At 59.9% G+C, this 12,433-nt stretch overlaps 1 protein-coding gene across 6 annotated transcripts in view; it reads right to left on the bottom strand.

Annotated features, from left to right (window-relative positions):
* Positions 1–12,433, bottom strand: part of ITPR1 (inositol 1,4,5-trisphosphate receptor type 1) — a 222,065-nt gene that overhangs the window by 68,938 nt on the left and 140,694 nt on the right. For 3 of the 6 annotated variants that reach the window (XM_037049555.1, XM_037049550.1, XM_037049553.1), the window contains 4 exons: positions 8,256–8,291; positions 7,144–7,194; positions 2,585–2,717; positions 393–583 (listed from right to left, as the gene is read on the bottom strand). In XM_037049555.1, the coding sequence (XP_036905450.1) occupies positions 393–583; positions 2,585–2,717; positions 7,144–7,194; positions 8,256–8,291 (411 nt within the window). The remainder of the gene's footprint in view (positions 1–392; positions 584–2,584; positions 2,718–7,143; positions 7,195–8,255; positions 8,292–12,433) is intronic. The other 3 variants (XM_037049554.1, XM_037049556.1, XM_037049551.1) reach the window with 2 other exon arrangements.

The raw sequence follows: 12,433 nt of genomic DNA, 5'->3' as shown, positions 1-12,433 counted from the left end.
GCCGCAGCCTCTACGGACTTAGAATGAACCCTACGCGGCGTGCAGAGTGGAACATCCTTCTTGGCCACCTGGGATAAACCCTGTGTGTCCACTTCACGCCCTCGTTCACTGAACACACTTCCACGAGTGCCTCCCGCATCCCAGGCCACTTCCTTGGCACGTCCTCGGCATGGTCACTGCTTGCAAACATAAACCACGACTTGGAACCACGTCTGACTTGCCACTGAACGGCCCCAGCAAGGCCTCCCCAGGTCCGTTTTCGGGACAACGGAGCGCCACACTCTAAGGAGAAGCTGGCGCTCAGCTGGGAGACCCAGCACCCCCTGGGGGTCTGCCCCCCCCGCCACTGGTGCTAAAAGGGACGCTGCCCAGGCAGCCCTGCCCCCTCCTACCTGGATGGTGGTGTTGCCGCCTTCCAGAAGGGCGATGGCCAGCAGGATGCTCTCGTGGAACACCCGGTCGCTGGAGGCGTTCATGATGAGGTCGATGACCAGGTTGGAGGCGCCCTCCTTGTCCAGGTGGCACTGAACCTCGGCCAGGCTCATCTCACCCCTGCTCGCAGAGCTGGCCCCGGAGCCTGCCCCTGGGGAGACGGAGCAGTGTGCTTAGGAACCGCAGTCGGGGCGGCTGACACTTGGGCCTGTCCCTCGGCACCCACGCTTCGCACCTCCGGCCGGTCAACGGTGTCTCTCTCTCTCAGCCTCAGCGAGGCTCACCGTCAGGCCCTGAGCATGCGCAGAGAGGAAGCCCCGTCCGACTCACGCCCCGTGTGAGCTGCGGAGGAGCTGCTAGACACCGGGAAGGAGGCTTTTCTGGGGAGAGACCTAAGGTCACCTGGCCGGCCAAGACTCGCCACGTTACAACATGATTACCGGGGCAGGACTGTTAGGAACTGCTTCGAGTCTAGGGGACGGACCACGCGGCACACTTCCGCGGGCACTCCGAAGGAACTGCCCCCTCCGCCCTCTCTGACAAACCATCCTCGCCCCAACGCGCCCTCTCGCAGAAGGCGTCTGCTCGTTCTCTCGTTCGTTCGTTCGTTCATTCCACAAATATTGACTGAGTGTGTGGTGTGCAGCCGTGAGCTGGGGGTGGGCGTGAGCCAGGCAAACAAAGGGCCCACCGTGGTGGTCTTCGGAGCAGACCGATAGACTTAAGGTGAGAGGCCTGTGCCACTCAGGGAGTGGACCCCGTGTTTGGAACGTGTCTGGGGGCTCGCCCTGCACGTTACTGACACACAGTAATGCAATGACACACAGACGCACAACTGAGTTCAGGGCAGGTCCCGAAAAGCAGAGGCCATCTTGGGGGCTTCCCTGCCGAGCTCCATCCAAACGCCCCCCCCCCGCCCCGCCCTCGCCTCAACTGCCTGGACCCGCTGCATCTGCAGCGCAAGGTGGGTGCGTCCCCCCCTCCACGGCTCCCTCTGAGAGCACAGCCCATCTCCACGCACCTCCACCCACCTCAATGCTTCCCTGGGGCCTCAAGGACCTGCTGGATGACCTTGCTACAGCAAGTAAGGAGAAACTGCGTTTGCGATGTCGTGTGAGGACACCGTGCTCGAGAGTCACTGAAAACTTTGGGAGGAAGATGAGGTCCTGCCCCAGGGATGGCCTGAGAGCCCCCAGCACTTGGTGAGGGCACAGGAAACGCAGCATCCCCCAAGCTCCGAGCTCCAGGCGGCGAGCTGACCCGTTGAACTCAAGAGCCTCCTTGAAGCTGCTGGGACAGTAGCCCAAAGTGACACCCACAGCGAGCTCAGGGTGTTTGCAGCTTCTCTCTGCCTGTGATTGTGCTTGTAATGTTTTGGACACTTTTGAGGACGTGTTTTGAAGGTTTCTGAATAGGGTTCCACTTGTTTTTGTTTTGGGGGGTGGACCCCCATTCGGTCCTGGGAAGAAGACACACTGCACAGGCACCGGGTCGGATACTCCAGGTTCAAATGACAGGCCCACCCCCAACAGTGACTTCCACTCACTGTTACACGGGGACACAACNGGACAGTAGCCCAAAGTGACACCCACAGCGAGCTCAGGGTGTTTGCAGCTTCTCTCTGCCTGTGATTGTGCTTGTAATGTTTTGGACACTTTTGAGGACGTGTTTTGAAGGTTTCTGAATAGGGTTCCACTTGTTTTTGTTTTGGGGGGTGGACCCCCATTAGGTCCTGGGAAGAAGACACACTGCACAGGCACCGGGTCGGATACTCCAGGTTCAAAGAACAGGCCCACCCCCAACAGTGACTTCCACTCACTGTTACACGGGGACACAACAGCACCTGCCACCAAATGGGTCACTCGAAGGAGAAACCAGGTAAAGGGCGCACAGTGCTCCGTGAGGCCTTGGCACAAGTGTCTGTCCAGGAAACAGGAGCTTCACTGTCTTCACTGCCAGGTTCATTGCCACTGTGGGGTCCTAATGATCCGGGAAAACCTGCCCCCAAATGAAGCCCCTTGAATCATAGTCAAACGCCACTGAGGGTTTGGGGACATTGGTGTGAGGGCGGACCAAAGATAAGACCAGCTGCTGAGGGTTCACACGAACCCCACATTCATCGGCTAGCTGGCACGCCACGCGCACAACCTACCTCCGCCCCCAGGCTTGCTGGGTCCTCCCGGTGACAGCGGGCCGTTGCCAAAGCTGGTGAGGCTCTCTCTCCTTCCCGCCGGTCGGACGTTTCCATAGTAACGGTTGACCAAAATCTGCCTGAGCGCCTCGCCCTTCATTCAAACAGGACAAGGACGTCAGGTTCAGAGTCAGTGCACAACTGGCTTGCACAGGGTTCTGGGGGGAAGGGCTCAGTCTCACTCAGGGAGGACACACACTATCAGTCCACCCCCTCCATGTGCTCTCAGGAAGCCAGGCCATAAAGGAGTGACCAGAACACTAAATGGCTGATGCGCGCTCTCCCACGGTGACGGAGACAGAACATTTACTTCGGAGGGCAACTCCCGACAGCAAAGACAACCCAGAAAGTCGTGTGGGGCGAGCCAGGAAGAATCAAACTGCGAAGTTCACAGGTCACCTTCCCGAGTGGTGGGTGAAGGCCGCTGAGCACCGGGGTGACGCCCGAGATGCCGGGAGAACCCTGAGATACCCGCGGAAGAGTATGACGAACGAGCAAGCCGAAAGCACGCCCACCTTGCAGAAGTAGCCCGTGGGCCGAGGGGTGAAGAGAGACCACGCTACGGAAACGACTGAGTGGCCAGCGTGGGAGGTCGATGGACCAGGAAGCAGGCTTCGCGGAAGAGGTGGTCTCAAAGGGGGGGGGGCGGGGGGGGGAGGTGGGCGCAGGGAGGGGCGTGAATAAGACGGGAGTGGGGGGAGGGGGCTTGCAGCCGATACAAAAGAGGTTTCTTAAACGACGTCTTTTGCACGTCTGTGAAACTTCCGCAGTCAGAAGCGCTGCCAGTAGAAACACAGAAGGACTCCTGGGCAGGCGCTGCTGCAGCCGGGCCGTGCCCTGCCCTCCACTCCGGGGGCGCAGCAAGGCAGCGGGCTCGAGTCCCACCTGAGTGAAGGGCTCCAGCCCACCGCCCAGTCCGGAAGCCCCGGAAAGCCCAAGGGTGTACGGGTCCCTGAGAACCATGAGGCGCAGCGTTCCCCGGGATGTCAGCACGAGGCAAGTGAGGAGTCTAGCAGAGGAGAGGCGCCGACACATGGCGGGTCTCCACGACAGACTAGGGAGCTCTGCTACGACACCGGCAACTGTAACATGAGTCAGGAGAATTTAAAGTGATGCCTTAATAAGCTCCCGGAATAGGTCTGAAGACTTGCAGCTTCCAGTGGGGTGTTTGTAAAGGAGACTGGAGGGAGCAGAAGGGAGGGGGAGGGGCACCTTGCGGGAGGCAAGGAGGCCAGCAGTACCGGGGCACCCAGGGCCACACAGGCTTTCTCCTTTGTGCGTCCACCACGCTGGTCAGAGGCTCCTAGACGCACTGGACTGGGCAGACGTGAGAGGAAGAAGGGGGTGGGGCGGCAAAGGGGACAGCACAGCTTTTTAAATGAAGGTTCCGGGAATAAAAAAGAATCTCAACTTTCCTCTCTCCATTCTGCCCAGAAATGTCTCTCACTGCACCCCTGCTAAGGAGGCATGCCCGTCAGCTCGCAAAAGTCATCTCCCGCCTCCACCAACCGCAGATCCAAAATTCTGAGCGTGCCGCCGCAGGGGACATTATTTGTGACGTTTTCAAGTTCTTTTTAAACACACTGCTTTTAGGACAACGCATTTTTAGTGGCTCAGAAGGCCACACTTAGGTACCAAGTTTTGCCGGAGTTCAAGTCTGCAGCACAAGCACAAACCCACCGATACCTCCGTCCCGGAGGGCACGCTGATTTAAAAGGGTGAATCTGTGAGAGTAACACCAATTTCAAAGGGATGTTCAAAACAGCCAACTCAGGAAGGAGAAGGGAAAAGAAAGGGTGCTTCACGACAACTCTCACAGAGACCAGTGCGACTTCCCCCTTCCACCCCGGACGCACAGCTGTGGCACATCCTCACGGAGCCTCTGCTGCCTTCCAGCTCCCGCGGGGGAGGGCGGCCAGCGGAGACCTGAAGGCTGCAGGTGGAGAAGATGGCCGTCTCGCAAGAATGGGGAAGGTCAGAGGGCTGCATGGTGCAAGGCTGGGTGACTGCCACTGTGTGGGGGACGTCCCCGCCCCTGGCCCCTCAGGTCCCTGGAGGGCCGGAGCCATGGGGTTAGACTTTCTGCTCTGCGTGGGGTTGAGGGTCCCTGGCAAGACCATGGTGCGTTTGCCACGAAAGAAGCAGGAGGCGGGGAAAGAGCCCGTGGACTCCGGGACAGCTACTCCCGACTCACTCACGCAGCCAGCGCGCCAAACCCAAGTTACAGAGGGGTCTCTCCTTCCACGTGGGGGCAGGAGGCGGCTTCACAGTTGCCATAGCAACCGACGCATCAACCGGTACACTTTCCCCCATAACATCATGAAATGTGCTCATTACGGGGGGGGGGGGACCCACACATGCATCTCCCAGCAACTTTCACCCCCCACGATAAGGTTTTGGGACATATTTACCCCACCTTCTCTCTGTAAACAAACAAACTGCAACAACAAACCAGAGAGCATGTGAAAATGTTTTTTTTCAAAAAGGAAAATGAGACTTGTTCCTTTCCCTAAAGAAAAAGAACTGAGAATTTTAGGTACAGAGACAGACAAGAAAATAAGCACAGTGAGAAGTTATGCGGATGCCCCGCCAGGCAGCTGGGGCTCCGGGAGGGTCCCGCCTTTCTGAGTGGGTGGGTGAATCGGGGAGTGGGAATCCAAAGAGAACAGCCTTCCTCACGCCCCACCCCCCACAGGCCACTCAGCAGCACAGGCTGCCACCGCCACCACAGTGCCAGGTGTAGGGGAAGGAAGGCAGCGACTTCCCCAACAACGCCGCCTCTCGGCTGCGACGTCGGCCACGCCACCCTTGTGGAAAAAAATCACGCTGGTTTTCTCCCAAAGTTCGCACCTCCAGGTATCAGATGCTGCTCTCCGATCGGAGATTCCACACGCATCATTACCAAAGACCGAAAAGAGGCAGAGAGCACGTCACTGGCGCTCTGTGTCGTGGGAAAACAGGGACGGGGGGAGCTGCCACACGGCTCGAACGAGTTTTGCGTCTGTCAAGGGAACTGGTGGCTCAGGAACCAAAGGGGGAGGTGACCTTCGGGCTCCCCCAGGGCGCAGCTACTGAAAACAGCCTGAGCTTCGGGGAAGGCCAGCCCCTCCCAGGCACGGCGGGCCTTTCACAGCTGAAGAACACTTTCCTCCCCTACGTCCGCTGTCTGCCGGCCCACAGAGCGTCTCTGTGTGCATGGTGACGAGAGCTGACAGTCGTTCGCATCCTCGTCGGAGTCCTGCCCCTGTGCCGGGTGCTGCAGGGGAGCTGCCCAGAGACAATCCTAAAGGAGGGAGGCTGTCCCCACCCCCATTTCACAGAAGAAGAAACTGAGGCCCAGAGGTGAAGTCACTTGCCCGACATCACACGGGCAGAGCCTGGCCAAGGGAGGCTGAAGCTGCTTTAATTCCGCAGTTCACGCACCCACGGCACATGTCCTGGGAGCTTGGGGTGGGAGGGACCCACTAGTGCTGAGACGCAGGGCCGGGGAGGAGGGAACACGCTCGAACGCCAGGCGCCCTGATCCCCAAGCCGCAGGATGCCGGAGAGGAAGGGCAAGCCGGCAACTTCTGGGGAGCGGTTCCCTCTCTGGTTATGGACTGAGAAGTCACAACCACAAGGAGGAACAGGATTTGGGACAGGGTGGGACTGAGCAGTGGCCGGGCCATGTGAGCAGAACCAAGGTGCACGGTGACCCACCTCCCTCGGCGTAAATCCTCCAGGACCCCGAGGACACTGTTCCAAGAAGGCCTTCTCAACGGCTGCTCCCTTTCTGACCTAGGTGAAATGGGGCCAAAGGCTGGATCCCTGGGTGAAGGGCAGTGGTACTGAAACCGATGAGTTGACACATGTACATGTCCTGGTGAGCGTGCGACCCATGCTGGTCAGCACGCTAGTGACAGTGGCTCAGTGTGGTTTGCCCAGTGCCTAAGGGGAGTGTCCCCTCGGCCAAGGAAGTCCCCTCCCAGGGCCCACCCAGAGGTGCGCCCTGGGCTCACTTCCTGTCCCAGGGGAAGAGCCACAGACGGCTGTCGGGCTGCGGAGCCTCGGGCGGCTGCTGACGCTCAGACTTGCACAGAGCACACAAAGCTGTCCTGTCACCTGGACGAGAGCAGGGGCCCAGAGCTGTGCGCTCACCACGAGGACAAGGACTGTGTGTGTGTGGGGGGGGGGCGCACACCCTCACATGTGCAAGAAGGAAACAAAAGAGCTGGCCACTTTTAGAGCTGAGTACTGTCGTTCGGGACACTTTTGTCTTTATACTTCATTATGAACTACCCGGAGCGATCACCCTTTACAGAGAAAACAACTTAAAGGCTGCACCGAGGGAGAGAGCCCCCGCACGGGAGCGGGGTCACGGTGCTCTGAGCCGGCGGGGGCACGTGTGATGCCGGTGAGCTGGACTCGCATAACTGGCGGCAGCGGGGGCTGGTTCGGGCCCGGATGGGCTTTAACAACAAAAGGGGTCTTTCAGCCACAGTGCGGGGCTGAGGGAGCCCCCGACACCCAGGACTACGTACCCTTTTGTGGTCTTCCAGCTGCCGCAGGGGCGGACTCGCCTCGAGCTCCTGCTAAACACGCAGAAACACCGTTTTAAGTGTGCGTCCGCAGCATCAGTCACGGGCGGACGCCGAGGGCTCACAGACAGCCAGGACGGACACGGGCAGTGGGGGGGACAGCGTCTGCTTCCCCAGGTGGACATGAGCCCTGCCCGGTGACTCGGAAGGCAGCTTCACAGCCCCACCCCCGGCCCCAGGTGCTGCTGAACACCAGCAGACACAGGAAGCTGGGGCCATCAGTCTTCCCAACGTGGATGGAATGAAGTTCTCTATGATGGGTTTTTACATGAAGCCCAAAGGGGTTACAACGCAAACTCAGCCAGGCCAGTGCTCACGGCTCCGACAGGCAACCGTGCTTGAGACGCATGCGTGAGGACGTCCACAGGACACCATGTGCAGAGACACACACACACACACACGGAACGTGGCTCCCCTGGCCCCTGCAGGGCAATCAGCTGCCAAGGACCAGGAAGGGGCTCTGGTGAGAACACTGGGGGCTGACTGCTAGGAAGCCACCTGACGCAGCGCAGCCTGTCGAGCGTGCTGTTAACATCCCCATGGGCTGCACCCCACTCTGGCTCTGCCAGGGGCCCCCAGTGGTTTCTGGAAGTGAATTCTGACCCTTGACAATGGGCCTCCCCCAAGCTTCTCTGTGGCTCCCAACACCTCAACTGACTCAAGCCCCTGGTTTGGCGGCAGGAACCGACTGAGTGCACTGGGAAACAGTGCCTCCCTGAGCAGCTCGTCCCCAAACTGTCCCTTCGTGCCCAGAACAGCAAGTGGGCGTCACCTTACACAGGACAGGGCCCACCACACCAGCAGGTCTCAACCAGATACTTCCCGGAGGAGCAGGTGCTTCTGGCGCCCTGAGGGGGTGGCCCTGCATTTAGCTCCCACGCCTCGGGACCTTCTTCCCCACCCCGAGAGCCACCCCGGTCCCCGGCCAGGCCACAGACCGGCCCCTGTGCCGACTGCCGGGACAGACACAACTCCAGGACTGCTCAGACACTTGACCAGGACGACTGGGACACAGCCCCGCTGGCCGGCATGCAGCTGCGGGGGGCGGCACGCACCTCTGCCGGGCTCTCCGGGTCCGGGGCTGGCGGCGGCTGGTGGGAGTGAGAGAGAGCAGGTTAGTGACCGCATGGCAGCCGTGCCCGGGGACAGAACACAGACGGCACATCACAGACGAGGGCGCCTGGCGTGTACATGAAGGAGGTGTTGGCTGTGATGCCGAGGGGCAGGGGCGGGTACTGCCTCTACTAAATGGGCCGGAGTTGACTGTCCCAGGACCACCGCCGGCCGGAGACGGGGAAACCTGCACAATCAAGAACAAAGCAGACGGCCACGACTGAGAAGGAAACGCATTCCAAAAGCCACCACCATCTGAACCTCGTTCATCCGCAGAGAGAGGAGAAGCACACACCCATGGAAGCTCAGGGCGGGGGTGGGGCGGGCCTTGGGGGCCCAAACGCAAGCCTCTCCTGTCCCCATACCCTGAGCTGTCTCAGGGTGAGACCCCAGGCTCTCCAGCAGGAGCTGAAGACACCGCCCCCGGGGAGGAGAAGGGGGACTCCTGTGTGCAGGGCTGCCCCACCTAGCACCCCCCATAGCACTGAAGAGGAGCTCTGTCTGTCCCGAGACCCCACTCCTGCCAGACCATGATGACGTCCCTCCATTCCATTACTTCCAAACCACGCTGGAGAGACAGGAGGGTGCCCCTGCGGGAAGTCAGGGCTAACAGGAGGGTGAGTGTGGCGGCTAAAGGAGCTGTGGCGGAGGAAGGCAGGGCTCCGTGGGAAGACAGTCCTCCTTCCCGAGGGCTGTGCTCGGAGCCAGGCACAGGTGTCGGATGGCCGCGCCTGGCCCCTCCCGGGCTGCTCTGGACCAAAGTCATGCACCAGGCATGGCCGGCTGGTTCAAGGTGCAGGCTGGGGCCCTGGAAAGAGGCCCAGACTCACGCTATAACTGAGTGACCTTGGCCTGCTTTGAGGTGCTCTGGCAACGGGGCCCACCCACAGCCTGAGCGCTCGGGTGGTGAGCCAGGGCTGGAAGCATATGGGGCGCAGGGCTCGGCCTCCCTCCGTGGGCCTGGGGCGTGGGCGGGAAAAGCGTTCTTCCTATCAGACTGATTATGTCGACGAGTGACTTCCTTTTTCTGTCCTCGGCAGGTCAAACGAAGTAACCCGACAGGGGCATAAGCTCCAAGTTTCAAATGGGCCGCAGAGGACAAGGAGGCGGGCGTGGAGAGTGCGACCCGCTGCCTCCGGGAGGGCTTCGCTTCCTGTGGGGTGGGGAGGCACAGGCCGGCAGGAGGGGCGGGAGCGCGGCCAGCATAACTGGAGACCGACATCTGCAACACCACGATCCAAGGACGCCCTTGAACTCTACCCTCACGTTCTGCCCGCTTCGGGCTACAGAATGCACACTGCGCAAGCATCTGTGCTACTGGCCCCCAGGGCGGAAGGGATGCCCAACGAGAGGCGGGCTGAGAGCTGCTGCCCAGGCCTTGGAAGGCGATGAGGGACTGAGATGGAAAAAGTGCCACCTTCTACTGGGTGCGCTGGCCACACGCCCACCAGCTGTCCTTCACACCGATCCCAGGTGACAGGGCAGGAGGGCAAAGGCACGGGCTCGCTGCGGGGACGTGGGGGTCGAAACCAAAGCTCAAGGAAACGGAGGTGGTGGGAGGGGAACTGTGGTGTCTTCTTCCCCCTCTTGTCCAAGATGTTTCTGTCCAAAGGGGTGCCCTGACTTCTTCTAGAATGGACCCAGGTCGAGTATGGCTGTTTCTCAGTCACTCAGACATCGGTGGCTTGTGGCTCAGACGGGGCCGACACTCTCGTGACTCCCTGAATGACCGCCAGTGTTTACATTCCTTCAACAGGTAAAAAAATCAAATGTAAATGAGTTGGCTTTTTCCTTGGAACATTTCTTGAACGACTCGGAGACGACAGAGGACGGCTTGCCTGCAGCTCCAGGAACCTCCAGCACAAGGACCCAGTGCCATGCTGTCCACTCCCAGAACAGAGCGGAAACACCAGAGCCCGGACAGGGGCCGTGCACCTGGGGCGCAGGCAGGTCCGGGCTCCGGGCATCACCTCCTGACCTGAAGTTCAAGGGGACAGAGCAGACACCCAGCGGGATCCCCTCCCGCTACGGCATTACGTAATGCCTGAAGTATTTTCAGTAAACCTCATTTCGTAACCCCTGACGGGCAAGTTCTCCAGCTGTGACCCCAGGACGCAGGACTGCAGGCATGAGAAGGCCAAACGAAGCCGGGATGCCCTTTAAACAAACCCAGAAAAAGCACTGACGGCCGTCACGAGCATGCCCTCCTCTGCGGGCTTCTGCTGTGCTTCCTTGAGGCTGAGGGCGTTTCGTGGCAGCAGGTGGCACCTTTGGAAAACGTCACTGACAAGCCATGTTGACAAGCTGCGTTTGAGCCAGGTGACTGCTCCACAGACACGACATGTGGGACCCGGAGGAAGAGACGATGCTCGGTAAACGGACGGGTTGATTTTCTCGCCACATTTTTATTACTGAACTTGATGTTTCTTACACGAAGGGCCGTTTCTCAATGAGCACACGGGCAGGGCGGACGAGCGGAGAAAACGGGCCTATCTGAATGTCACAAGTCCCGTCCCCACCTCCTCAGTCCACCACAGGGTGCTGACGCCTCTCCACCCAGCAGGCGATTTCAGCCACCCGGTGTTGCCAGGTCTCGAACCCGGAGACGACTCTTGCTCTCTGTTGCCTCTTCGAAGCTTTCCTTTGATCTTCAGTCCTCCCAGTGCTTTCAGACAAGGTTGGCAAAATCAAACTGGATGCATCCCTGCATCCACCCACACCTCCACGCTCCCCACGTGCGCCATACACAGGCCAGCAAAGACATGTCAAGGCCGCTAGTTTCCTACAGCCTCCAATGTGAGTTCTTCTACCACCTCTGGGCTTCTAGATTTTCCCTTTACAAGAAACATCTGACTAAGACCACCCCAGCAGAAGCGGAAGGCAGCTCAAGAAATGTAACCATTTTAGCCACCTTACAGACCAGTTACCAGCACATCAAAGGGAACATTTCCGGCCCCCTTCCCCCCTCCCCTCCGATCTCCGTGTCAGCCTGCAGCTCCTCCTCTCCCACCGCGCCCCGTGGAGCCTCAGAACGGTGCGGCAGACACATGGAACGGGCGCAGACTGGGGCGCCGGGCCCTGGCCTCCTCGAGCTGGGAACGCCTACCCGCACCAGGAGCCCCGAGCACTTTAAGGCTAAGAGAGAAGTCACCTAGCATTTCAGCAGGGCGATGTCACACCTTCAGGTTGCATTTTTCTAAGGATGTCTGTGTTTAGAGACCCAATAAGAAGCCAAAGTTACTTAGTTTCACTTGTCTTCCCCAGAGCAAGGCCACTCAACAGTGAAACTCACTGTTCAAAAGCGCGTTCTCACGTGACTGAATTATACAACTGCGGTCATCACGGAACAGCCTCAGCACTCGAGACAGAGACAGAGGGGGACAGAGAGAGCGCCCGCCCAGCGCGGGGCTGCCAGTGCCCAACAGTAAACAGCCCGCTGTGCTCGCTGGCAGTTCCTGCTGAAGGTCACACATCAGCAGTAAAGCCCAAATTCCAGGAAAAAAAAAAAAAGAGAGACACTCTTATGTAACTGCCGCCCCAGTGCTGGCAGGCGTCCAACCCGGCCGTCGTCGGCCCTGCAGAAAAACAGGGCACCGCCACCCTGGCTTGGACGTCACGAGAACGCCCCCTGAAGGTGAGATCAAACGATTCTGTGCTTCTCTCCCCCTCGCCCGAAATTTACCGGGCTCCCTGTCAGTGGCTCCTGAGCTGGCAGCAGCCCGAGGTGGGGGGCAGCCGGCTGCAGCCACCCGCGACATGTGGGCAGAGTGGGAGGTGTCCAGGGAGCTGGCCGCAGGGGCTCTGGCGATTTCACGCTTCCGGGTGACAGCAATTCACGGGGGTCCCATCTCACACACAGGAGCATGCAGCCTGCCCGCAGAGCCACGTGCCATGGCCTTCCCTCTGGTCAGCGCCATGCCTCACAGTTTAGAAAAGCTGCTTGCAGGATCACCTGACCTCCCCGCTTAGACGTCCCCGGGGACGCCTTCTCACAACCCCAGGCTCCTCTCCTGGTGGACGGCTCTCCCTGAACACTGATCTGTACTCCTGTCCGTCTCCCCGTAGAACCATGGGCCCCAGAAGGGCCGACACCGTGTACTCGGGGCCCCACGCTACCCCA

Source organism: Sturnira hondurensis, unplaced genomic scaffold, assembly GCF_014824575.4.
Source record: "Sturnira hondurensis isolate 20B ecotype Veracruz unplaced genomic scaffold, ASM1482457v3 Scaffold0006496, whole genome shotgun sequence".
Taxonomy (NCBI): Eukaryota; Metazoa; Chordata; class Mammalia; order Chiroptera; family Phyllostomidae; genus Sturnira; species Sturnira hondurensis.
This window is presented reverse-complemented; position numbering and strand designations above follow the sequence as displayed.